Source organism: Oenanthe melanoleuca, chromosome 11, assembly GCF_029582105.1.
Source record: "Oenanthe melanoleuca isolate GR-GAL-2019-014 chromosome 11, OMel1.0, whole genome shotgun sequence".
NCBI classification, from domain to species: domain Eukaryota; kingdom Metazoa; phylum Chordata; class Aves; order Passeriformes; family Muscicapidae; genus Oenanthe; species Oenanthe melanoleuca.
Window position 1 is genome coordinate 7,039,449 of NC_079345.1, and position 27,983 is coordinate 7,067,431.

At 47.2% G+C, this 27,983-nt stretch overlaps 1 protein-coding gene across 4 annotated transcripts in view; it reads right to left on the bottom strand.

The window, feature by feature from the left end:
* The window catches only part of PLEKHG4 (pleckstrin homology and RhoGEF domain containing G4), an 85,572-nt gene that overhangs the window by 9,929 nt on the left and 47,660 nt on the right, over positions 1-27,983 (bottom strand). For all 4 annotated transcript variants that reach the window (XM_056500670.1, XM_056500668.1, XM_056500669.1 and 1 more), the window contains exons 11-14: positions 19,787-19,925; positions 17,304-17,426; positions 16,600-16,791; positions 520-1,463 (exon numbers count right to left, since the gene is read on the bottom strand). In XM_056500670.1, the coding sequence (XP_056356645.1) occupies positions 520-1,463; positions 16,600-16,791; positions 17,304-17,426; positions 19,787-19,925 (1,398 nt within the window). The remainder of the gene's footprint in view (positions 1-519; positions 1,464-16,599; positions 16,792-17,303; positions 17,427-19,786; positions 19,926-27,983) is intronic.

Genomic DNA, 27,983 nt, shown 5'->3' on the forward strand with positions numbered 1-27,983 from the left:
ATTTTTAACGACAGAGAAGGAAAAGAGCATAAATGCCAGCTATTGGACACCCAGAGATTTCAGCCCCAGAGCACAAATACAAACATCCTCTTGCCTGTGAAGCTGATGTCACAAGGTGCTGGAAGTGCCTCCCTACCAGTCTGGGTACAGCACTCCCAAAAGCATGGGGGATGATGCCCTGTGCTTCTGCTCTCCCACTGCACCTGCACCCCTGGCTTTGTTAGGTCCCTCAATACTGTTTTTGTAATCCCTCATCCTCCAATGCTAGCAATGTTCAGGGACTCCCTCTCCTAGAGGAATCATACTGAGAGAGATGAGACACAAATTCCATTTCTCTGTCTCCCCACCAAGGAAGGTGCCAGATTATGTAGGGACATGCAGAGAAGCTGGAGCTACATCTCCATCTATCTGCCATGTAACCAGCACCAAAGTAACCAGTACTACAGAGCTCCTCTAATCTCTGCTGGCTGCATATTCACCACCCTGAGAAATGGAACACCAAATGTCACAGCCACTTACCTGCCCCAGCTCTTGGCTTCTGACCTGGAGAGGCAGCCCCTCTGTCCCTCCAGCAGGCAGTCTGCAGCCCAGCTGCTCACAGCTGGTTGCCGCAGAGCGAACGTCCTGTCCACCAGCTCAGTGCTGCTCACCTCCAGCCCCTTAATGAAGACTCCAGTGTTGCCGTATCTGGCCGGCTCGCTCCTCTGGCAGCTCGACCACAGGCTCTCACCACAAGGAAGGTCAAAGCTCTGGGCCTTCCGGAGGACCCTCCTGGGAGGCAGCTTCCCAGGGACTGGAGTGGATGTAGAAGACTGCTTCAACTCTGGGGTTTCTAATATGCTCTCCAGGTTTGGCTTTTCTTCAGGCAGTGTTGGAGACTTACAAGCCCTGCTGGTGAAAGGAATTCTGCCTGAGTGAGGACCAGGGCTGAGAGCAGCTTGGCAGACAAACACTTCCCCAGCACTGAAATCACCAGGGCAGCTCAGGGAGGGCGAGGGAACTTTCTCCTTAGTCCACTCCTGAGAGCTGTTGCTTCTGCTGTAGCCATGGGATGTGCTCTGAGTCCTGTCCCAGTTGGACCTGGAGGTGGCCCCCTCAGAGTGCCTCCGGTGGGACAGAGGGCCAGTCTCACTGCCAGCCTGGGGCTGCTCCCCGACAACTGGGCTGCGGTCTGACAGCAGAGACTTCCTTGTTCTCAAGGCTGCTTCGAGTTTCTTTTCAAAAACCAGCTTAGTCTCCTGGCATTTAGACCATGCAAATTTCCACTGCTTGAGCCCCTTGTCACTCTTCAGCTCACAAGCCAGCTCCTTCATCTCCTGGAATCGGGCAGCACTGATGTCTGGGTGCTGCCCCTTGTAACTCTCCAGGCACTTGATTACATCTGCACAGTGCTCGGTGGAGCTGCAGTCCTCCATGCTGATACAGGCAAGGTGTCGCATCCCTTCCAAGGCCCACTCATATGCCTGCAGAGGGAGAACAAAAACCAACGGCCAGTCAGAGGGACTCAGTGAAGAATAATCCTAATTTGGTGCCTGAAGACAGGAGAAAGCATCAGTGTCTGGCCACCACAGTTCCTTGAGTGTGGAGAGTGGGGGGGACTGCTATTGTCAATGGGGCTTAACAATACAGCAAAACAAACAGCCCCTTATGCAAAGGGCTTCAGCTGTGCTGGCTGCTCTGCCACAGCCCCACCTCCCTGCCAGGACCCTGTGAGCTGGCACCCACGCTGCTGGGCACATTTGTCCTCTCCAGGCAGGGGAGCCCAGGAAAAGTTGCTGCTAAGACTGCAGGAATTCACACCTCAGTGTGGACCTGCTCAGTATAAAACCTGGAAATCTCCCTCCTCCTTCACCCAGTCACTTTCACCACTGTCAAGCAGGACAAGGTCAAGGGGCACCAGTAAGCTGCAGGCAATGGGGCAGCTCCAACAGCTGTTCCCTACACTGTTTTCCTGGAGCTGATAGCACATAAAAGCCACAGCTGGGCTCTGTGGATCACCCCAAATGCTCAGACCCATGCTTGCAGCAAGGAGGAATCTGAGACCATGCAGCTTGTGCATTTTCTGTAACTGCTTGCAGCTTGTGTGGTGTGCTATGTCCTGCATGCCTGCCTGGCTCTGCTTGTCACTGCACTACATGCTTGCGCTGGTTAATCAAATACTGAGCTCAGCAGTTTATTTCTAATACTCCAGGAATGCTGGAAGCAGCTTCATGGGGCTTAACTCTAGCAGTGGTGCATATGCTGGCCTTGCTAAAACAGTTCTGCTTTATCAGTCAACCAAGAGAAGTGGGACAAAATGCGGTCCAGTGGGACAAATACAAGGGCAGAGTGGGTGGGATAAGATTCCTTATCACCATGGAAAGAATGGGGCTCAGCACCAAGACCTGTCATCAATCAAAAGCAGAAGAAAGGCAAACATCTGATTTAGTCTCATAAACCACCATTTTCTCTATAAAGTAAAGATGGTAAGATTTAATGATAGACTAAATAAGATGTGACCAGCTGCTGTAGGCCTGGCCAGGGAACTTAAATGCTCAGCAGTGAACACACAGGGTTATTTGCTGAAATCAGATACACAAGGTGAGGAAAACACCCTGGACAGGGCTGCCTGCATCTTCTGCCAACTGCCCAACATCAGTGGATGTGCAGAAACACCACTGGCTGCCCTGAAGTGAGCCAGACCACCTCTAGCATTTGACCTGTCAGTACCTGCAGAGAAACAACACTCATGCTTAGTTCCACAAACAAAGTGACTGGCTTTTCCACTTTCCATTTCCTCAGCAGCCTCACTGTAGCAACCTTCACTCAGAGAGCTTAAATCACTTACTTTTATGCAGCTTTAGACATTAAGAAAATCTGCCAAAGCTTTATGCAGACGTTGCACCCCCATCAGGGACATGGCGGTCAAATGGATCAGGTGCCAGGCTCACTCTCTGTTGGTGACAGAGACAGGCAGGGCAGAAGGTATTTCATTCACATGATGCTCAGTCCCTGGATGGGGATGGCTGTGACAGCCAAACACTGCTGTTTCTGGGACAGCTGAATGCCAGCACAGCCTGCAGCCTGAGCAGAGTCACTCTAGGGACAGATACCACAGGAGCTCCCACAGCCATGCACATTCTCTTTTGAGCTGCAGCTGCATGGCGTGCGTGCAGCCAGCCCCATTACTATGCAGAGCAAGGAGCTGTTTCAGAAACACCAGCAGCTGCTCAGGGAAAGTGCTTCTCAGCACCACACAACTGCAGCACAGGACAATCCAAAGAGCAGCAGCCCCCTTTCCTCCCATCACCCTGCCTAGAGCAGCAACAGGCCCCTGACCTGCCTCTCTCTTGATCCAGGCTTTATGATCTAGGCTTGCCCACTGCTGGCAGCCAGGAGGCCTGTGCAGAGGCAGAAGACATGTCAGATTCTGGTGGGAATCTGCATTTATCCTCCATGCAGAGGTTCTTCTATTCCCTGGAGGTGGAAGCATTTCAAGGTGAGGTGAATCCCCAATGGCAGGGGAGCCCAGCAGATCTGCACAGCAGTGACAGATGGCCCATTCTGCTGGGGGTTTTTGAGCTGCCCCTCCAGCTGTCCAAAAACCAACACCAGCCCCCTGCAGCTCTGCTCAGAGCAAGGGCTGGCCATCCGTCTGGGCCAAGAAAGGGCACATCTCACCTCTCTGGCTGTAGAGGTCAATGGGTGATCCTCACTGAAGGCTGCATGCTGGCTGCCTTTTGCTCAGTGATGGGAAAAGCTGAGCTCTAAAGGCCCATGGGGCTGTCAAAAAGGGTGCTGAGAGCAATGTGCAGGAGAGGGAGATCCAGCAGGCCTGCCTGGACTTTACAGTTACCAGTCAGGAAGGCAGATGCCCTGTGAAGGCCTTATCTAAGGTGGGGGTACTCACTTCCACACACAGATGGGAGAAAGAAATTATTTTTTCTTGGAAAATCTGCAGATCTGCATGTGATTACTGTGAGAAGGCATCTGTGCTGCAAAGCACACAGGACAACAGCCCCAGCACCTCTCATCTTCATATGGTCTCTGTTCTTGGCAAGGACTCCAGGGCTACTCAGAAATTACTGAAATGACTCTCAGTCTTGATGGCATTTCCTTCCATCACCAGCCAGCAAAAAGCTCAGCTTTGTTCCCTGCACAATGGAGCAGCCCTCCACATCCTGCAGCTTTGCTTGGTAACATGCTAAGTGACCACCAAGGCTCTCTCCAGTCACATCATCCGCTTCAACTCTTCCTTTTAGCACATAAATGACAATCCTCTTCAGGGACCAAGTGTGTCCCCATGCTTATACAGGCGGGGTATTGCTGTCATCTGTCTCCCCAGTAAAGTTGCAAATAACACTCAGCCAAGCCAGAATATGGCCCTCTAGAGGAGGGGCTTTTAAGGAGCAGGCAGCCCTACAGCTTCCCTGAAGAGCTGCAAGAGTTGCTCAGGTAAAAGTAGGCACCTGTGCACAGGGAAGCTGAAATCTTCCCAACCATGTCTGAAATCAGGCAGGAAGGAGCCTGGAAGACCTCAGCTTTTGATCTTTACAGGCACGTTGTTACTGAAACTCTCAATTACAGGATTAAAGACAAACGTGCTTCCTGCATATGCAGGACTGACCTATCCTGCAATAGGCATCAGTAACAGGTTGGTCCTGCCAGGCTGCCCAGGAGAGGTTTGGGCTCTCAGGGACCTGCCATGCTGTAAGGAAAGGCCAGGGACTTCACTGGATTGTGGTGCAACTCTCAAGCCCATCACCCTCTGCTGATCTCTGATCATTTCACCATGGACAAGGCTTGCAGCACATTGAGGACAGGAGCTCCTGGAGTCTGTCAAGTTTGGCACCACTCAAGTACCATCTGCAAACACAGGCCCAGAGAAGTTGCTCAGCCCTGGCTCAGGGCACACTGCCAGCACTGAAAGCCTTCCAGGGGTTCTGGATCCTCATCTGAGCACCACCCAGAAATTACACCTCCCCAACCCAAATCTATCACAAACCTATCAGATTCCTTGCATACTCAAGGTTAAGTGACCTCTAAGACACCTTCTGGGTAGCCAAAACAGGGAGCAGACACTGTGCATCTCAGACATATCCCTGAAGGGGCAATTTCAGAGGGCCTGCCTTGTCCAAACCTCTTTCCCCCTTCCTGTGGGAAGATGATGATTGTAACTGTATTTTTCCTGACAAATAGGAAACCGAGTGTCTAAATTGGCAGAAACAGGCAGATCAACTTTCTGCAGAAGAAAAATGCACCTGGGTGGGTGACTAACTCTGCTGTGAGAAGGTTTCCTTCAGAATCTCAAGTGACTGCACAGTGCAACTGAGACGGGGTGATGAAAAGTCAAGACTGGCCCTGGTAGAAGCAACAATAAAGGCAGGGGTGGAATCGTGCTTCTGGGTATGATGACGCAGCAACAAGACAGACCAAGTTTCTCACTCTTCTGTAGCAATGTCCCAGGACTGGAAGCCCCCACCTCCCTTGCTCTCTACAGCTCAGAGAGGGGGAAGCAGTACAACATCTGAGAACACTGCCAAGGACAGCAAAGAAAGAAACAGGCTGTGCTCTACTCTGCTCTTTCTCAGTGAGGCACAACTGACTGTAGGTCTCTATGGCAAGAAACAACTGCACAGCCCCCAGTTTAACCAGACCTCCTCTCACCACCACTGTGCTCATTTTAAGTGCCCTTAACTTCAGTTGTGAGCTTTAAGAACAAAATGAGGCAGCAAAGGAGACAAAACTGGTGCAAACAGAAAAATTAAAAGCATCGCAGATACTGCTGTGAGCTAAACAAAGCACTTCCCAACAGCTGTGCAGGCTGTCACACAGGCTCTGAGTCCTGCAGCTGCACTGCTCTGCTGGCCACCCACAACCTTGGTACTGAAACCTGCAGAGCTCAGACACCAATTGCAGCACTTCCAGCACAGGAATAAAGAGTGACAGGGACTCACCAGAACACCATTCCAAAGTAAATGCAGCTCTCTTGCAAAAAAATGCTACCGTCATTACAGATACTCATTAGGGCTTATTCTCTCTAAAGCCCCTTTAGGTTGATTTGAGAAGTGACCCCTGCTCACAAGACTGATATGTCCCTTGTCACAGGCCGCTGCACGCAGTGTTAGCAGGGACCCATGGCTGGAGACTGCCTTATATGCTGACAGTTCTGAAGGACCATGATTTAAAAAGCTATTTTACATCAAAATACATTGAAAGCAAAATTACTCAGGCTTACCTTACTTACCACAAGAACTGTCAGCTGGCAAATGGTTACAAGCTTAACTCAGACCAAGCATCTTCAGCAGAAAGTGGTCAGCTCACCACTCACTTGGATCAGCTTTAGGCTTTCCTCAGGCTTCCACATAACAATACTAACAGCATCCATGAAGAAAGGAGCAGGAAAAGAGCAAGACTTCAGGATCTGCAGATGTTGCCTCAGCAAGTCTATCTGCTGGTTAAAAGCAGATTTCATCCTACCTTCCCATGTGTCCAGAGGGAGTCCATACCCTGGCTGTGCCCAGCTCTGTGCTGTACAGTCAGACTGAGGCAGGGCCACTGCTTCAGTGCATCATCTCAGCTCTAGTCATTCACAAGCAAATGCTGCTAGCCTAAATACCAGATTGGGGGGCCCTGGTAACCAGAGACAAGCCAGAGGGGGAAGGGGCTGCGCTTCACATGAAAGCTACTGAAGTGTGCACAGAACACCCTGACTGGGCACAAGCCAGATACCCTTTAACAGTGCAAAAAACAGGGAGAGAAAATATCCCAGCTGTCCCCAAATTAAAGCAAAATGCAAAGGAAACCACTACCCAGCATATAAGAGCTATGGAGGAAACACTGATCCCTCCTAGACATTGTGCTTTTTCCACATCTCTAAGAGCCAAAGCTCCTGCTCACTTCTACCAAGATCTGTGGCTCCATGTGCAGGCAGCTACACTTGGACACAAAAAACTATGTAATTTCAGAGCACAAGCATTTCAGCAAAGCCACCAAGTTAGGAGTAATCCCCTCTCTATGCAGAGGTTCGCTGTTACTCTCCTACCCCATCTTTTCCAAACTGCATTTGCAGCCCTGCCTGTAATTCATTAGCAGCACCAAACTAATCAAAACTGTCCTACATGGGATGTAGCTGGTATAAGCTCAGCTTTAAAGACTGAGAAAAGGATTCATGCTCTTGAAATGAAGAGCTAAACCATTTCTGAGCTGCTGTGTAGCTCAGAGAGCCTCCCCTCCTCCAAGAGAGAACTGAAGTCTTTAGTTTGCCTAAAACTAGCTGCTAAGGAAAATAAACTTTAAATCCTGTATTTGCATTTCTGCCAGTTACCAAGTGCCAGCTGCTGTACAAACACTGTGGGAGGGGCAAAGGATGAGAGACAACTAGAAACTCCTTGGATTTAAGCATAAGAAAGGAGATACCCATAGCAGGGAAGGAAAAAAAAGCACGGGGTCAGGGAAGCAGCACCTGTCAGGGTTGGTCTGGGCATGCCACAGTCCATGTACCATCAAAGGCTGCTCATTAGAGCAACGTGCTTGGACATCCTTTTGCAGCAGCACTCTTGAACAGAGCTCAAAAATCCCTTCATTTGCCCTCCGGGCAGCCAGGCATGACAAGTCCAGGAGAGCGTAATTACAGGAGAATATAATTGGCTAAAATAAGATTGCACATGATTTCTGCTCTCTTGACGACAGCACGAGGACCCAAAGGGCAAATGTGGCTTGTTGTGCTGGAGCTGTCGTGCAGGACGGAGGCTTGTCCTTCTTTTCTCTAACTGCTGCCACTGCCAGGCAGCACCTAGGGGTGTCCATTAGAAACAGGGTGATTCACCTGATGAATCACAAGCAGCTACAATAACCCCTGTTTCAGAGCAACTCTGAAATTCCACAAGAGCAGCCCGTGCCAGTTTCACCATATATCTATGTACAGAAACACACGTAGGTGTATATGACATTCACATGTATATTTACATGTGTATCTCTGTATGTATAAAATCATTTCATAGGTAGCTGGGCAGAAAGTGTCAGATTTCCTTTCCTCAAAGCTCCAGAGTCTCTCATGACTGCAGCTTTGGGTAGATTCTGCACTGATTATTATCCCCCTGCCTTTCTCTCTCATCATAGGGATTTTCTCAACGTTGAAAAGCTGCCTAGTCCAGAGAACCAGGGGCAAAGTTTGCTCCCAGTAAAACCAGAAACTTCAATGTTTGCCTTTGCTGTAAACCAGTCTCTTCATTTGAGGCACTGCCCATTTTTTCAGCAGCTTTGTGCATCTGTGAGCCAAGAGCCTCATGTTACCAGCCAAGCTCAAGATCAAGCAACAGTGAGATGTGTGAGTCACCAAAGCTGGAGCTGGCAACTTGCACAACAGCAACAAAATTACCCCATTCAGAGACTAATGTCACCTCCAGAGGTTTTTTGCATGCTTTGCTTTTACATCTGTCCCAACAGTCACATCATCATGCTGTTCAAATACCCCACTGTAATGCATAATGCACCCCACAGGCAAGTATGGACAGCCTGGACTGTGGTCTCTCTCCTCTGCCCTGTACTGGCTCCCTTTTAATGAGGTTCTGTGCTCCATGCTCCCTGCTGGGGATTGCAAAACCTCCAGTATGCCCTTGGGCCTGCATGGGGAAATGGCTGCTTTCTATGTAGTCTTCACATCCTTTCCCTTGTGACAAACTGAGCCAAACTCTGCTTAACTATTGCATGATGTATTGGGATCTCTCTGCACTGCACTTTGGGTGCTTCTGCCCCAGCAGATGTGGAACTGAAACTGAATCTAGACACCCAGCACATTTACTGGGTCTCTCCTCCCCAGGGGAACTGATTGCTGGAAACAGCTCCCTGTTTCAAGAGCAAACCAACATGTACTTGGAGGGTAAAAAGCTTTGCAGAGCAGCCAGAGGAGCCACGGGTGCTTGGGAGAACCCTGTCCATATGTCCAGGGCTTTGATATGCAGATTGAGGCATTGTGAGCTTCGGTTCCATCTGTACACTGAGGGGAGCTTCATGACCAGATTGCTTGAACAGATCTATTTAACTCCCATGACCAAAGGGAATTCCAGTTTCCAGGAGGATCTGAGCATCCAGATGGATGCCAGTACACAAATTCAGAAAAGCTGTCATCCTGTGCAGCTTCTACCCCAAGATCAGAGGGAAAAAAAGTATCCAAGCTTCAAACTGCACACACGCACAAGGCTGAGCCCAGCTAAAGGGAGATAGATCTCTGCTGGCATCAAATCTCACAACTCAAGCATAACACATTCCCCTCGCACCTCAGCTGCAATGTGAGCTGGGAAATCCCTAAACCTGCTGGGTGGAAATGCTGTTTCCCTGCCACAAACGACTGGCTCCCAGTGCTGTGATCCTGCAGGAGACTTGAACCCACCTGACAGAGGCACAAATCTTTCAGATAACTATGCTTTATAATTTATGCTCATGGCAGCCAAGGACACGGAGGAATTTTTACACAGAGGTGCTCTGACAGCATGTTTCAGCATGTCAGGTATTGCCCCCTGCATACATGCAGTGGCAGAACATGCTGGCACTCCTCGGATCAGGGAAGGCACATGAGGGGCAAATACCCTACACATCCCAACATATGCTACACATTGGCTGGCTCCCCCAGCCTCTTCCTCCTGCTGTGTCCTCCACCTAGGGGGAGAATTTGGCCAGAACAGTAGGAGGGAGAAGGACCTCAGAGGGATCAAGGCTCTGCCTCTCTGCACATGTCATAAACACATCACAGAGCTCACACTGCACCAAAGCATTGCCTGAGGTGCTGGGACAGGTGTTCAAAAGCGTCTTAACCCAAGAACCTCTCACCTTCAACTGCAAATTGTGCTTGGATTTAGCACATGACAAAAACCTAATTAATTCAGTGCTGCTGCCCTGTAACACTGAGGGACAAATGAGTCTCACACCTATGTTGTGCAACCAGAAAGGAGCACTGAGTGCTGGTGCTAACTACTATTTAGCTTTTACCTCCTGCCACAGAGCTTGCCAGGGCTACAGGCACTGCTGTGCTGCCCATTTGACAATACAGTCATTGGTGAAACACAGGAGAAAATAACTCAAGCACCAGTAGGGCTAGTAGCGATTTACTGAAGAATTCATAAGACAGAACAGTTTCCAAATCACTAATTTTGCAAGACAGAAAAATTTGATCTGTAGCAGATCAGATTTAAGTGTTCAGGACTTCTTGTTTTTGCAAGAGGGCTATCTCCAAGGCAAAGCAGAAACTTTCTAACGCCTGAATACACTTTGATAGGAAAGTAAACACTAGATGCTTTTTAACCTTACAAGAAGATTTCTCCAGCAAAAACCTGGCACGAAGGAGAGGGGAGAGATTTCACGCATTAACCTTGCATGAACTCTGCCAGAGGATCGATTTTCCTCGAGGCTCATTCCCCCAGCTGCTTCAGGCAGTGCATGAAAAAGGACACCCCTGAAATAAGAGAACAAATCAGACGAGATGTCTGTCTAGGGGCACGACTTTACAGGCATAACTGAGGAAGGAGAGAGAAAGAGAAATAAGACATCTGCTGTCAGACAATGCTGAAGCCAGACAACAGTGGCTTGCCCTAAAACAGCACAGTAAATATTCCTCTCCTGTGCCTTTTGGATGTCCTTTCATCATCCTGAGAACTTGCATCAGTAACAAGAGGAAAACTGTTATTTAGGAATGTTGTGCAGACCATCCTAGAAAAGCAAAGCACAGAGGAAGAAAGAGAACAGTGCATGTTAAGTTCTAGAGAGTTTATTAGAAACCACAGCAAAATCTCATTTGCTCCAAGGTGCGGGGGGGCAAAACCATGTTCTGACCTGTGCAGAACTGCTGGCAGCATCACAGCACAGGGACCCATGTTCTCTGTTTATGGTAAGTACACTACAGTAAGGACACATCAAATGTTTTTTTTCCCCACTTTGGTGCTAAGTTCTACTCTGCACTTCTCCAAGCACATTCCCAGAGCAGGGAATCATAGCACCCTTACAGTAAAATTACTTCTCAAACTGTGCCAAACAACCTGCTACAGAAAAATCACACTTTTAGGTTGCAGACACCAGGATCCTTCCAGCTTCCCACAGATCAGCATTTACAACCTTCCTTTTTTTCATCAAAGGCTAAGAAAAAAGAAACATCAATAATTTATCACCTGGAAGGGACATTCTCCCCTCAAAACTATCATCTGCAAAAATTGTATCTGGTACATAAAAAAAAATGAAACACAGCAGAAAACAAGGTATCAGCAGGTCTCCCTCCTGAACCTTTTGGGGACAAGTCAGAGATAACATTTGTGGAAGGCAACTTATTTAGCATACTCTGGATTTCTGATGACAAATCTAAGATCAGATCCATCTCTGGAAGCTGGGAGTGCTGTCCCAGCAGGTCTCAGCCACCTGGGGGACAGGAACCCAGCAAACCTTGGAACAGCCCAGGAGAGCAACCCCCTCTTGTGCTGTTCATAGCATTTGACTGAAGTCCTGGTACCACCTGCCCTGCACATACATCCAGTCTGCAGCAACCAGCCCTACAGCAACTTCTAGTTGCAGTTAAATGAATGCACTGAAATGATCATGCAATAATTTCTAATAAAGAGAAAGAGGGACAGGCACTGCTCTACTACAGACACACAGCCCTGGGATTCAGAGGGACCATGCAAAGATGCCCACAGCCCACGGGGCTCTGAGAGCACAAAAGCCGCACACAAAGCACTCTGATTCATGCTGGATGCACACAGACACGCACAAGCAACCGAGTGAAAAGCCTTCTCTACATTGTTTCCAAACAATATCAATACAGCTCACACGTCAGCAGGGACGCCGCACACTTGGTACTTACAAGAGGGTTTGCTGTGTCCGTCTGTTGCTGGAGCTGGGATGGGGCGATTGCGACTTGCAGGGAAAGGTGCATGGAGATGTGCAGAGAGGCGAGAGCGATGGGAAGAAGGGCCCCAGCCCCTCTCTGGGCCCCAGAGCAGCAACACTTGCTCACGGGATGGAGCGCAAAAAGGCTGGCATTCCTACAGCAGCAAGGACAATGGGGAGGGATGAGAAGGCACTGCCATAATCAAATGCAGGCCAGCTGGCCCTCCCCCAGGAAGGGCAGGCACCTCCTTCACTTGCCAAAGGCTTTGTTTTCTAAGCCACAAAGAACAAAGTGGCTGAGGAGGAGAGCACAGGAGAACCCACTGTGGGGGCAGATCCACCTATGAGCACATGTAACCCATTCCTGGAGATGAAAACACACACGGAGAGAGGTTGGGCAATATTCTGCCCACTCCAAGCAGAGGTCAGAAGCAGCAGCTCTTTGCATGCAGCAGAAAAAAGACAGACAATTGAGGAGTAAGAATCAGCAGAGGCTGATTGTCAGGGGTCCTTTGAGAGAAAAGATCCAAGGGAGACAGACAAAAAACACCTCTGAAGGAACTGAGTGCAGAACATAATCCCGAGAAATCCCACTATGAGAAACCCTGCCATTTCTCAACCTGCCTTGCCCCACCAATCCTGAGCAGTGAGAACTGAAGCTGAACAGCTTCCCTCAGAAAGCAAACGCGAGACAAGGGCTCAAGCTGCAAGAGACTCAGAAGCTATGGCAGGGCAATGATCATACTTTCCCTGAGCACCAATGAGGCACCATCTTGCACAACATCCTGAGAAGCAGGAAAAAGCATCCGCAGCTGCCTCAGGCCCTCCTGTAATGATACAGGCACTTCAGCTCTGGGCACCACATCATCACACAGCCACAGGGTATGCAGGTGCTGAGCCTGCAATGGGACACTGCCTGTTCTGGTTGGGTCAGTGCTTTCTTCCACTTGTGCCAGCAAGGATCGTGCACCTTCACTCCCGACCTTCTGTAGGACTAGCTGTCATCCCAGACCTGGTAGAGACTGCCCCTGTATGCTCTGGCTCACTGGACATGCTGCTGCAAGTAAGGTGCACAGTCTTGACAGAGTGCATGACTCTCACACAGGCCATTTCAAACCTGCACTCCAGGTAACCGTACTTCACCTATGGTACAGTCAAGAGCATGGGATATAAGAGTGTTCTGGGAAATAATTTACCCAGATGCTGTTTGAGGAAGGAAAAAATGTGAAGTCTAATGAGACAAACAAGGAGAAGATAACTTGCTGTAGCTGCTCCTGGTCATGATGGCATACTTACAGCACCGTTATTGTGAAGCCAGCAGGAGAAAAGGATACTGGGAACTGTCCTTGCAGGAACACCAAAATAAAACAGACATCAATGCTTTTGGTACATCATACATACCCTTGCTTGTTCAGCTGCCCAGTTTTACCCCAAAGCACTGTATGAGGTAAATGTGCCAGATCCCAACACAGTTTTGGAACTGAGTAAACAAGGGACAGTGGCCAAACCAGGCTTGAAGCCACAGGGAGATGGCAGGTCCCCCAATATGCCCACACTGACTTTGTGGTACTGACAAACAATCCTCCAGCCCACAGTCAGAGGTGGGCAAAGGTCCCTCTGCCTCAGCCCAGCCACCATCACCCCCTGTCAGGCACCAAGGGCTCCTGCCGCAAAGGAAATGGGGACAAATGGAAACATCCAGCTTGGCACCAGTCACATCTTTGGGGAGGGAACCCTGCCAGCACATGTGCAAGCTCCCTGTGGTCTGGCCCAGCTCAGCCTGCTTCATTACAAGGAGCTCTGACAGGCCTTCAGGAACTGCCAAGCAGTGAAAAAACACAGTACAGTGTCTTGATCGGGCATATGGGGTTATGGTGTCCTGTCTCACAGGCTGTCTGGCAGCCACAGGCAGTGCCCTACAAAACACTGGCCCACCACAGGCAGCAGGGCCAGCACAGCACAGCCCCACATTCCCAGCAGGCAGCGAGGTACGTGGGGGATGAACACTGTGATCCCCGTGGTGGGCATTCACTCCCTTGGTGCATGCTGAGATGTTTGGAGATCTGAGCTGCCAGCTCATTACCATAGTGTACATTGCTTACGCATCCTTGGGCCTCTTCCCCAAATCCCGGGGCTTGGCACTCTGCAGGCTTTTTACGAGAAGGAAAATCAAGGACATTGCTTATTGCAGACTCCTGATCCTGCTGTATCCCCCCAGATATTAGGGAAGAGAGAAGGGAGTTAGGCAGGCACTGACAAGATGACGGCAGGAAGGTCAAAAGCAGCTCAGTATCAGAAGACAGTGAAATTAGTTTAGATAAAGATCTTCTGCTTATCCCCCACCTCCCAGACCACGCCACTGACTTTGCTTCTGCCTTCCCAAAGCATTCTGGAGATCAAGATCAAACTCACAGGCACTGAAAGAACTTTAATGCTGTGCAGCAACCTCTGCACTGATCCTACATCTGCAGGATGTATCCCCATACACTCCTGGTTTCAGTTGGCCACTGATTCACAATACACACATGATATATTTACACTACCAGAATTGTTTATAGCTCTACTGAAACCAGTGAGATCAAAATTCTCCTCCCTCCCTGGGCCAGCTGCCTCTCCTCCACACAAAGCAGTCTCAAACACACTTTGCCACTATCATTTGTTTTCACTGGGGCCATGCAGCATGAAAGGCACAAGCAAGAGGGCTGTTGCTACTGCCAAGGACTGCAGCCTGGAGTTTTCACCCACCAAAAAGAAGCTGCAATGCCTTCAGAAAATTAATGGGCCACTCTTGAGGTCTATGTAGCATTTGTGTCCCTAGAAATGACCCAGGTTCTGAAAAGGCTTTGAAGCTGTGGAGGAACACACTGCTATAGAGTGTGTTCTCTGCCCAAGAGCTACCAGCATAATGTAATTTCCATGCCTGAACAGAGCACTGAGCAGCCTGGAAGCTTTGGGGAGACCTTAGAACACCTTCCAGAACCTGAAGGGGCTCCAAGAGAGCTGGAGAAGGACTTTGGACAAGGGTATGGAGTGAAACGACAAGAGGGAATAGATTCAAACTGTCAGAGGGCAGGATTAGATTGGATATTAGGAAGGAATTCTTCCCTGTGAGGGTGGTGAGGCCCTGGCATAGGTTATCCAGAGAAGCTGTGGTTGCCCCATCCCTGTAAGTATTCAAGGCCAGGATGGAGGCTTGTAGGAACCTGGTCTAATGGGTGGCATGCCTGCATGTAGCAAGAAGTTGGAACTGGATTATTCCTTCAAAATCCCCTCAAGCTCAAACCATTGTATGGCCCTATGGTCATGTGCTACAGTCCACATCTGAGCTCCAGAGACTTCCAGCTCTGGTTGGAGGGGGTTACATATGCCCAGTGTTTGGTTTGGCTGCAGAATTGTCAATATGCCAAGCAAGGCTTGGTACTTTTGTGTGCCTCAATTTATCAGAAGAAACATGAGAAAACCCTTCCCACGATCCCTCCTAGGATTCCCCATGACAGCAAGGGGTGTTCAAGTACCATAGCACCCCTGAACATCTCTGTTCAGTGAGGTAGAAAAGCACAGGTTCTTGCCATTCTCCTATGGAGAGACAGGAGGCACTTCTCGCTCCATTGGGGTGAAGAAAAATTACACATTTCCACGGAAAGAGGGGCCCCCCACTTGCAAAGCAAACTACGGAGATGAGCCAGAGCAGACCTGCAGAGCATCACCAAACAAACTTAATCCTCATTGCCCAGATAGAAGTGTTATGGGCTGCCTTCTCCATTTCTCTGCCTCACACAGGATGCTTTTCCATGTTTTCACGTTTAGCTGAATTTCCTCCCTCCTCCCCTGAGCACTTCTGGCTGCCAAGGCAGCTCAGAGACAGCAACTAAGTGGCACCTACATCTGGTACAGCTTAACTTTTAGAGTCTATTCTTTCTGGAATTTGAGAACTTCAATACCCAGTGTTTTTACAAGTGTGGAATAAATGGAGCACAGCCTCCCTGGCCTTCTGTTCTTGCCAAAGTTGTATTTTAAAATGCACTTAGAAAATCCTACTGCTTATTCATCTGCAACTTTAGAAATCAACGAACACCAAATCCAACAGCAGATCTGCTAAATGGGTGCATTTGCACTAAACCAAACAGGTGGAAAGGTCAGGCACTAAGCACAGTCACTACACACATCCTCTCCTCCTGATTCTCAGATCCTGTGATGATCCAGGGATCCCTTGTTCCCGCAGCCACACTTCCTACTCTTCATTCTGGTGCTCCCTTTCCTTACACAGGCCTAAACATAGGAGGATTTGGACTGTATTTAGGGCTGAAGAGCAGGGTGCTACTCCTGATGGGTCAACAGGCTGAATTTGCCAGTGTGTAAGAATATAGTAAGAAAATGCAGGCAGCCTATCCTGGCACAGTGGCCAAGTCTGGATACAATCAGCCCATCTCTTGGTCCTTGTCACCACTGCCATAATCTTCTGTCCACTGTGGCCATGAAAGGGATTAAAAAGCTCCAGCTCAGAGAGAAGAAACCCTCTATGCTTAACATATGTGGATATTTTCTGGAAGACACACCTACCTCCTCTCATATTGACTTGAAAAAAATCACTGCAGACACATAAGCACGAGGGGACTGCTGCAGGTTACAGATCCAGCTCCCTGATGGAGCAAATACTACATTTCACACCTTTCATAAATGATCTAGGACTGGACTGAGTCCAAGCAGACTTTTTATACCTTCCTCTGTGCAGCAGATGGCTTGTCTTACCTTGTCAAAGAATTCATACAGCCTGACTGTTTCACAGACTCGGTGCCTTGTTTCATCCAGCTGGGTGCAGAACTCCTCCAGCTGATCTTCGTAGGACTGCAGCTTTACCCTGTAAGAATGCACATCCACAAAGGAAAAGTCTTCCCATTGATTCATCTTCTTTAATGCTTCCTGTCCCCTTTTGCAATATTCCTGAAAAACAGAAAAGAATTGCTTATGACAACAGAGACCTGGAATCAACAGTAAGTAGCCTTCAAGGCCATTAACAGCTAGGGCTAATTAGACCAGTTTTTAAGGTTCAGATCACATAAGCAGGGGTATCTTTGTTTAGAGTAGAATTCTGGAGCTTGATCTCTTACAATTTACACTCATCACACAGCAGATTATAAAGGTCTACACAGCAAGATCATGGCTCAATCAGGATCAAAAAAAGGCAATGTTACAAGCACATCAAAGGAGGAACAAAAAAATCCATCTTTCATCCCAGTAGTTATCTTCCCCAAGACTGGTAAATGCCATCTACTAAGTGCTGAGCTAGTGGCTTTGTCTGCAACAGGAGAGCATGAATGCTATATTCCAAAATGGAATGACACACACTTTGGTGATGAACCCTCTTAGCATCATGTTTGGCTGAGCACATACAAGACACACATGCTACCAACTCCGACGCTGCAGAAATAATTTTTCAATCTAACAACACTTACACTGGCAACAAGATCAAACTCCTTGAATTGCTTTTGTGCTTGAAGCAGCATCTCCAAAGAATCATCCAGGTTGATAGTTTCCTTTAGCCGTTTTCTGCCAACATTCTCAATCCAACTGCTGACCTAGAAGAAAAGGGATAAGCCTCGCTTGTTAGTCACCCTGTGCTACTCACCAACGTGCTCTTTATGTGGAAAGAGCAAGGAACTGCTCTCATAATGCTGGTCATCTCATTACTGGAAAGAATGTGTGTAGACTTCTTCCCCCCATTCTGGCATTTCAGTTTGAGCCTCCTGCTAAGAGTTTTTCCACTTCAGGTTACAGAGTAATTGAAAAGCTCTGCCTGCTATTGCTCACTAGCCTTAGGCATAGGGCATGTGGCTGCCTGGTCTCTGTTTTGGGTGAGCCATGGTCTAAAGCAGGCTCTGCAACCTGCAGACTAGCCAGACATTCCTATTATCGTTACCCCCAACTGGGATCAAACCTCCTTGCTGCTAGATTTCCTACACTTCCCTTTTCTGACTGGCAGGACATGAACTACTCCAGTGTGAATGTATTGATGGATTCTCCCCATCTGCAGTGTTTTATGGTGCTCTGGGACTCTCAGCTACTGGTTTTCTGAGGACAGCTCTCCATAAAGCTGAGCAGCAACTGCATGTTCATCAGTGGAGCCCAGCTACTGCTGCAGTTATCAGCTCATATCCTCAAACAGGGGTAGAGGACTGACTAACAAGAGCATTCTAAGAACAAAGCAGTCATAGGAGGCCAGGAAGGATAACACAGCATCTCCATCACCACTAGGTTTTAAAAACAGGCTGGTAAACTTGTCTGCAATGCTCCAGGCAAAGGTGCACCTGGGGGAAGGGACAGACTAAGTGCTTCCTAACGCCCACACATCCTGTTTGCCTATGTCACCTGAATTCATATCCCACTCAACCCCATAGTCAAGGACAAACTCCTAGTTTTGTCGACTGTGAGAAGGTTACAAGGAGCAAGCTCACTGGCAAGAGGAAGAGATAGTGGTGGGTTCTCAGTACTACAGAGGGGCACACTGCTGCTGCCTAGAGTTCCCAGACAGGCTTAACAGCAGGAGCAGTTGCTGCCATCACTGGTGATCTACAAGCAAAGTAAGCCAGGAGCAGTTGAGTATTACTCAATTCAACAAAAAAATAAAGTTCAGCTTAAAGCAGAAACAGGTTGCAGTGCTTGCTTTTGTGTGTTTTTCATTTCTGTTTGGTATAAGGAACCTGTGTGTTTAACAAGAGTCTCTACCAGGTTCTTGCAACACACTTCTTGTCCCGAACACATCCTGCATGGCGTCCAAGTGTCTGCCTCCAAATGGGAAGTCATTAAAACTCCTGGATCCACCTTGGCCTGTGAAAAGACCAGGTAGGCTACAGCCTCCTTTGCAAATCCAGTTCCCACTAGAGGAGAGGAGCTCATAATCCTAGAAGAACAATGGCAAAAGTGATCCTAATAGTGATTTTTAAGGACACAAAAACTTCTCATTGTTGATGAATTACAACACAGAAGACCATGTAATTCCATAATCTCGAGGTTGAGTTCAGGCTTAGGGATCTGCAATATGGAACATCTTGAATCTGCAACACTGAAAAAACTGATCAGCTCTTGTAGGATGCTCAGATCTGAGCTGCTTCATGACTTTCTGAGGTCTTCTGTCAACATGGCTACAGGTTTCAAAGGTCTTTCTGAAAGCCAGTGATTGTTTGCTTCAGTTATCCTGTGGCTGTCAAAGAGTTTCAACAAGTACTAAATGAAGGGAAGTTGAAAGTCCCACAGAAGTGCAGGGGGTGGGAGGCTGAGCACGGCTCTTGGGCTAAGGACAACAGGCTGTTCCCTCCCTGTAGCCTATGCAGAGGGCTGCACCCAAAGGCAAACTGAGTGTGCCTGGTGCTGCAGCCAGACGGGAAGGAGTGTGCCTGAACTTACCAGATATCAGGGACCTGAGAACAGCACAGCAATCTAAACAACAGAGTACATGACAGGGATGGGCAGCCAGTGTGGGGCACGGATATTCAGCAACAGGATGTCAGCAAACCCTGCAGGAGCTACAGGCCAAAGGAGACAACAGACTTATTGTCAGCTTGTTGTTATCACTCTGCTGCTTCTCAAGCTGAAGTATGAAGAATGCCTCATCATCAGTCTTGCTGAGAGGGTCCAAAAAGGTACCCAACCTCCAAATGTACTGCTTACCTATGAGTCACTTCACAGATGTTTATGGAGTTTGACTGATCCACACCTAGAGAGAAGTCAGGGGACTTTCACCTGGCATCAATAGATACCAGGGAAATAAGTGGCTTGATTCTAAGCACTGCTGAAACTATCTCAAACTCCTATGTTCAGTTGCTCTTTGTAAGCATCAAGCATCACTGTACACCATCACACAACAGATAACAGGTCCATACCTGCTGTGGAACACACAGTCACAGGGCAGCAGTCACTGGGACTGACAGGTAGGCCTTACCTCCTTAAAACACTCTTCCACTTTCTCAAACTCCATCACCAGCTCCAGCTCCTGGATGCGCTTGTTTGACAGCATCACCAGTCGGTGAACGCCCTCATCAACTTGATTATAAAGCACGCTGGCAGCATCGAGTGCATCTCTGCAAAGGGACACAGGTCTGGTCAAGGGTTTTGCATCAGGTTCTTCCCCCAGCACTTCATGCAAACACAGCCTGGCCAACAACAGCACTCCAGTCACCCTCCCCATGGGACCCACACTGGCCATCTCCATATGGAGAACAGAACATTGCTTCTCCTTGCACATTACCATGATTCACCACTCTGACCCCAGATAACCTGACAGGAAGGACAAGAGCATCTCCTCCCAGCCAAGCTCCTTGCATGATATACCCTATTTCTCACACTTTCAGTTTTTCATAAACATAGATTGTTACATCAATGGATTTTCACAAAACACCAGGTCAAGCAGTTTCAGCATCTAAAACCACCATTTGAATTTAATTAAGCAAATAAGCCACCACTAATAAACAAATCTCTCCTGAGTGACAACAACAATATTAAGTGCCTGATGCCCCACTTACTCTCAGGATTTCCATCGACCAAACAAAAATGCAAAGTGTACAACAACTCAGTGCCAGGAGAAATCAGATTTTACAGTGTTGTGCTGAAGAGATTCATAGACTGAGCTCCCTACTTCCCATGGGCAGCCCAGCAGGCACTCCCCTGCCAGCCTGCCCACAGCACACAGGCAAGCATGGAGGGGTTCAGGATGGAGCCCAGTGCCCTCAGAAGCTGCAACCACTAGGTAAGATGGTGAGTATTAGCAAGCTCCTTTTAGATGTGTGTAACACCTCTTCAGCACAGGCTTGGATAAATTACAGACGGGATCCAGGAGACAGAAAGCATTCAAGCTTATTCTTCTTGTATTTCTTTTACTTCTAGATTTCCCCTCCTACAATTATGGGCTCAAGAGACAGCTACAAGAAAACACTACAGCCTCCTTCAGCTGTGCTCTACACTGGTATGTTTAGCTGCCTGGTCATCTCCCGTACTCACCCTAAACCAATTTCCATTTCACAGTCTTACAACCTTCTGACTTTATTAGAGCGTGGCTTTTTTTATCATATTATTAAGATTATCTAAAGTACTTGCAAAATAGGTAGCTAATATTGCTAATGGAATATAGTTCAAAACAGTTCAGCATACATGCTTATTTCTGTCTGGGTTTATAGGCAATCTTGAACCTGTGAAATGCAACTGAATATGAGCATTTAGTAGCAGCCATCCTGCAGTTTTAATTGACACGAGGTAGCGCCATAGGTCTGGACAACTAGCTCTGCATAGCAGAAATACATGTTATTTTTCCATTCAGAATTCCACCCAGTGTGCAACAGCCAACTTCTCAAACCTCAGGCTCTTAGATACTTTTGTTTTTCCTCTTTGAAATACCATTAGACTGAATGAATTTCTCCAAAGTGCAGCCAAAAATACCCAAATAGTTTCTGGACTAAGATCAGTGCTACTGCAGTGCAGAGCAGACAGGTTCTGTACAGAGAATCTGCAGGCTTCAATGGAAAGATCTGAGCTGTAGCGCTGCTCTGGAGTTTCCCAAAACCACTGTAAACAAACCGTGATGATATGAGCCTTCTGTTTTGTAATCCTTTCCTACAGACAGACCCAGATCCAATCCAGGAAACTCACAGCAGCAGTCATAATCATTGTCCAAGCTGAGCTCTGGAAAGTGTTTACAGAGCAGGTTGTGGAGGCCAGTTCCCGTCAGCAGCAGTGACACAGCTGGGACAGCTAATGAGAAACAGTTCGGACGATGGCTGCAAGTTAAATTTGGCAAGACCATTAATGCTGCTCGGTTTTGTGCAGCAGAGCATATCTGTCAAGTCCCATTTTCTGAGTAAGTCTCCAGCATACTGATTGCCAGACAGGCAGACACCCTTCAGCCTTGCTCCCACAGGGCTGAAATCCCTGCTGGCATGAACACTCTCACCCACTCAGGAAAACACATGGATACAGCAAACACACTTCCTCCCGCTGGCACAGACAATCAAGCACCTATAACTTTAGGCATTCCATGCTGTTACATGCAAACATTTTCAATTACCCCCTCATGAGGCAAAATATTTTTCGAACCTTTCCCTGAGCTTCCATGGAAATCACTTTGGTGTTGATGCTACTAATTTGATGGCGCTCATCAGCAAGCCAGACTGACCTGCTAGACCTTTCTGTAATAGGAGTCCTTAGGTCCACCCAAGCCAGTGACAAAGCGAGCATCCATGGCTTCTGCACTTAACGTGGTATGGTCAGATGGCAACCTGATGGCACAGGGACACGAGACAAGGGTTCCAGCTCTAGCACTGCCTGACCTAGCACAGAGTACGACCTGACACGAGGATGGAAGCCAGGGAGTCCCACTCTGCCCCTTTCCATATCTGACAGAGGAAACAAGACCCCAAGTGCCACATGTTTGAGGAGTTTTCCTTGACAGGAGTCAGTAGCAACCTGGGCTGCAAGGCCTAACAAATATTGCAGATTCTAGCAGAGCAGACAGCATGTTTCCCAAAGTCACAAAACAGAGGCTTTCCTGAAGACAACACTGCAACTATAGGGAGGGGAAAATTACGCTCAAGGTGCAGGGACAGGAAGTGATTATTAAAAAAAGCTAACAAAACCCACATTTCAAGTTTTTTTTTTAACCAGAAATAGGTGTATCACAAGGTCACTGTGTAAAGAGGCTAATTCACTGTACCACTGTGGAAAAGACCAGTCTCTTGGAGCCCACTTGAGACCAGTGCTGGCCTTATGACCAGGAAACCCCTCCAGGGAAAGTCAGGTTCAAAACTGCAGCAACAGAGTACTCCTGCTGGCCCACCAACCAAAGTCCAAGGAACACATTTCAGGAGAAGGGGTTTGAGTGAACTTCTTGATGCCCAACTAAAGGATTGAGAAAAATCCACCTCAAACACCACTTCCGGCCCCATGTATTCCTTCCACAGAAGGAGTTTTCCTGCCTCTGAAGATCTCAATCCAACCAAGCCTTTATGTGCATTTGAAGAAGATGGAAGGGAGCTCCAGTTTAGAAGTAAGCCCTTTGCCCCACTGGATGTAATCATAAAATATGTATCTCAGTAAATAATGTGGCAGCTACAGATGTACAGAGTCTATACATCCAAGAACATCAGCCATCTTCCCTCTATCTCAGCTGATTCAATGGTACTAGAAGTGACATCTTGTCATTGAAGACACACAGAAAACCTTTGCTTTACTGATCCACAAGCATCTCAAATCTACCTGAAGTCAGTCTAAGATGCATTTGGGAGTTTATGCTATAAGCAGGGACTAGACAGAGAATTCAGTTCAGAAGAAGGCTGGGAATTAACTCTTATCAGTAAGTTGGGTTGTTTGGGTTTATATAAGCCAAAATCCCTTACTCCTGTCATTTAAGTAACTTTTTTTTCCCTCTGTGAATGCTTGCAGCAGGCTATTGATGCCCTTATCAGCAACAATTCAACACTCTAAGGCTGCCCCTTCTCATGGTCCTGCTAATGGTTTCCTGAGTGACTGCAAACAACATGAACAGAAAAAAATGTTTCTGAACTGTTCCTCTGGGCTGTCCCCTAACAACTTCAGGTGTGGCCTCACACTATTCCTGCTCCTCTGTGAGTTCCTCCAGCACCCCAGGTCTTTGTTTCAAGGACCAGCCACACTGTTTTCACACGTTCCGCCTTGCTTGGCAGGCATTCATTAAAACCTCAATGTCTAGTTGTTGGTCTTCTGTTGCATCTCCAAGGTAACTCCATTCATATGTTGTCAGCCCCTGACAGTTCACTTTTACCAGCTGGACAGGCTCTCTAACTAACATCCATCTTATACTCTCTTACACAGAGGAAAATATAAGCCTTTCCATGCTGTAGTATAAAGTAGGTAGGCAAACTGAGCCAAACAAAGAAATTGCTCATAGTCCATGGGAAAGTTTGTTTTTTCAATTCACTTGGGCACTTCAGTGCTCACAGAAAGGATCCAGTGGGCATTAAGCCTGTTCTCCCAAACCTCTGTACATCTGTTTATCTATTTACACACACATACACATTTGCTGATCTAGATCTTAAAAACTTCCTAAATGATTTCCAGTACACTAGTAAATTTCACAACATCCTGAAAAAGGGAATTTTACAGGGAAAATTATACTTCACACAAATATCTATTTATTTTCCAGCTTCAGACTCAGAAGTTTTTAATTCCTGTCCTTCAGTACCTTCATGGCAGCTTGAAGTAAACAAACCAAATAATGAAAATTTGGTTGAAGAAAAAAGTGACTTCCATCCTGGTACACAAAGGAAACACCTGGTTGTTAAGGACTTTAAAGGCATTTTAATAGTGGCCTGTGCAACTCCTGAGCACAAAAGGCAGAGTTGTTTGAAGTCAGTGGAAAGTCTCATCTCAGCTCAGATTTGTGTGGATGCATTGCAATTTCCCTGCACATGGGAGTGTGGTAGTAAGTCTTTCACTACATTCTTCCATGGTCAAATCATCAAAAGCAATTTTGCAATAGTGCAGAGTCAATATAATTTATAGCAAAAAGGAGTAGCTTGATGTCAGTTTATGTTTCCCCAAATCCTGTTTTCATTGGGCAATTATTATTTCAGTGGAAAAGGTTCCAAATGTCTTCAGTTTTCTGGAGAAGTGCCAAGCTGTTGTATAATGGTACGGTAATTTTAAACCTATAATTTAGAAAGACCATTTCTGTCTGAATCCATTCTTCAAAAAAAAAGCCAGCCTTAGAGAGTTACACTTTAGTTTTCAAAGCAAAGTATCTGTTTTGTTTTCAAAAAATAGATGGCCACAGAAGAAACATCCAGCAGTCACAGAAGCAGGTGCTGCCTGAGCCATGCCTGCTGATGTCTGTGAGATACAGAGAGCACAGGGAAGGGTGCAGCAGAACCATCACTATTCTGCACCTTCCTGTCTGCCCCTTCAAGAATTGCTTTCACGAACAACAAGAACAGCAGATCTAACAAAAGGGCTGGAATCAAAAAGTGCACCCTCTGACCAGCCTTGGTCAATTTTAAAATGGCAAAAATTCATAGATGAAAGGAAATACGACATTTTGGTGGTGTATTTGATGGGCTTTGGGCAAGTATAGGGCAGCTAACTTGTCCTGAGAAAATCAGATATACTTAATCTGATTTGTTCTGTAATTTAGAAGAAACACAGTCACATGTTACAACATTAGCCTCATCTAGTCTTCCACTCACAGTGCTGAACTTCCCTTGTGGATGTCCCCACAGGTTTTAGCAGAAAATTAATAGGATCCAGAAACTAGGAGGTTTAAAGGATGGATTAGTCCAAGGACATCACCTAGATCATGCGTGCTGATACCCTGGCTACAAATCACTTAAAACATCCTGAGCAATGCTTCTGGAAAAAATGCTTTCAGGTCTGCAGGGACAGTCCTGTGTGCCTGAGGGACATTTTGCAGGATGAGAAATGTCATTCTTGCTCATTACTGCATTTTGGTAGCAACCTACATAAGTGCTGTATTTATAATGATCCCATAGAAGGAGGTCAACCTCAAATGCACAGACCTGCCCTTTGAGCTGAGAGCTTCACATGCAGCTGAGGTTAAAATCTAAACTAGCCATGGTGAAGCTAAAGCAGATACGACTAAATAAACTAATTATTCTCTGTACCACACAAATAGCCATGGTGGTTTCAATTCCCTAATAAAAGTAGCTGAGGAACCAGGCACATTTTTTAGAAACCTGAAATGTCCTTACAAAGGCAGAGAGGTCAAACACCAAATCTGTGGCTGCCTGTGGGATGCCTGTTCCCATTGAGATGAGACCAGTGGATCTAGCTGAGACCACAGACCTGGCTGAATCCCTCCTCACTAGGTTACATTACCTGGGAGCAAACCATCCAGTTAATACAATGCACTGGAGACCACAACTGCCAAGAGAATCTCTTCTAGAGCACAGCCCATTTAAATGTGTTTTTAGCAGAAATACACTCAGAAATCCCTTTAAAAGCCAAGGGATCAATGCACACAGTTAAACAAGTGTCCAAGCACAGTCCCAAGACATGACCTTTGTTTCATTCTCCTGTCTGGCATGCATTCAGTTACAATAAAACTGTGTTCAGACTCTGGTTGATTTTAAATCCCAGTAAGACCCATAAAACTGACTGGAAAAAAAACATTCCAAGAAATCCCAAACCAACAAGTAGCCCGCTTATGGGGAAAGTTCCCTCCGCAGTGGAGTCTTTGATAGGATTTGGAAACACTATTCTGGGAATACTGAGCCTCAAGATGTGGTTTTCTACCAGCTGTAAACAATTTCTACCTCCAAACCTTGTCTAATGTACAGGTATTACCTGCTTATGTTTATACTTTATATCCTGGTCAAATGCACCAGTTTAAGAGCTGTGTTCCTGAATCTGGGACCACTAGGCATCTTGAATGGCCTGCTCAAACACACTGCCATTTAAAGCCACATCCCTCTTTCACTGATATGTCCTTTTGCCCACTTCCAGGGCTATGATCCATATAATAGCAGGAACTGTGCTATTAACCAGCCCAACAACATAAGTATCTATCGTAACACAGTTATATAAAAAATGGTGTTTGTGGGACAGCCTGGGCTGAGGCAGGAATGTCAGGCAGTTCAGCTAACATCCTATACTGGAAACTTTTTGCAATTTTTTCCATAATATTTTTAAACAGATAAAACACAGTGTGTCATTAATTACCTAACGCCCTGTTGGCATGACAAGCATTGCAAACAAAAACAAGCAAAACTGGAGTCTTCTGGGTAAATTCTCACCAAATCCAAGAAGATTTAGGACATAAGACTGCAGAAAATAAAAAACAGAAAGGGATCTGAGGGAAACCATCTCATAAAAAGCACAAGAGGACAATGAAAACTTACCTAGACAGAACTCTGCAATCTTTTAGCTCTCTGCAAATTCCACAATTGACATCTCACAGCACTTCACGCACTCAGAATGACAACAGCCCCAGCTCCCCTCTCCTTTATGTGCGGAGCAACGAGATTTGTTTAATGTGAGCGTGTGCTTTTTACCAGGCTAAAACCACCACGCAAACAGAGGGAACAGGTTAGACTGTAACGAAAATGAATACCAAGTAGCACAGTGTGTGTTTGGGTAGAAATGTCGCCCTGTACTCCTCCCTCCACCTAACACAAACAAATAAGGCCAGGGAAGAGCACAGCCACCCATGCTCGGCCAAACGCTCAGTGCTTGTCAGTACCTTCTGTGTCACCAGCAACAGTACAGAGGCGTCTTGTGGCAGCCTCTGAGGCCAGAATTTGAGCACACTTTTTCGTCTGGCTTCAAAGGTATGAGCATATATCTCGTCCTAAGGCAGATAGATTTTAGGATTAGGTTCACCTGCAATGAAAGGTCCCTCTTGCAGATCACGTTAAAAGGGCACACTGTGGCAAGCGGTAGCATGAGAGGCTCCCAAAGCTCCCAGAGAGACAAGATGATGAGCAGGCACGAGTTCAACTGCCATTAGTGAGAGGGACACAAGCATCAGCATCTTCTGAAGCGTGTACAAACACACAGAGCCACAGCAGACACACACCTCTAAAGCAGGAAGGGGATGACAGAAGACAATAATGCCTCCATGAAGGATTTCCCAGTGTAAGTTGCCTGACTGCGACCACCAGCCTTTGGCAGCAGCTGTTGGTTTGACAGTGCAAACACAGTACCTTACAAACCATGAAATCCAGCCATCACAGTCTGCCCAAACTGGAACTCACACACCAGACACCTATGTCCTCCCTAACCTTGCTCCCAACTTGTTCCACATTTTGGATGATCAGCTTAGTCTCTCTGATTCTACCCAAGCTTCAGACGGTGCTGTGCAGTCCCTTGGCAGGGAGCAGAGAGCCTGTACATTATCCGGCTTTACTTCCACCACAGGGAGCTCACTTTGCAGAATGGCACATGCAGTCCTTGTAACATCCCAGGAGTTGCTCGTGGCAAGAGCCTTTCTGAAGATCTACAAACATGAGGTCTGCAGCACCACACCACCACACAGCATAGCCCACTGCATTGTTAACTGGCCACAGCTTCAAGCAGACCCAAGACTACCTCAGTAGCATGTGTGGAAGCCAGAACATGAACTATGGAGGCTTTTAGCTGTAAGATCAACCTCTTTGTCA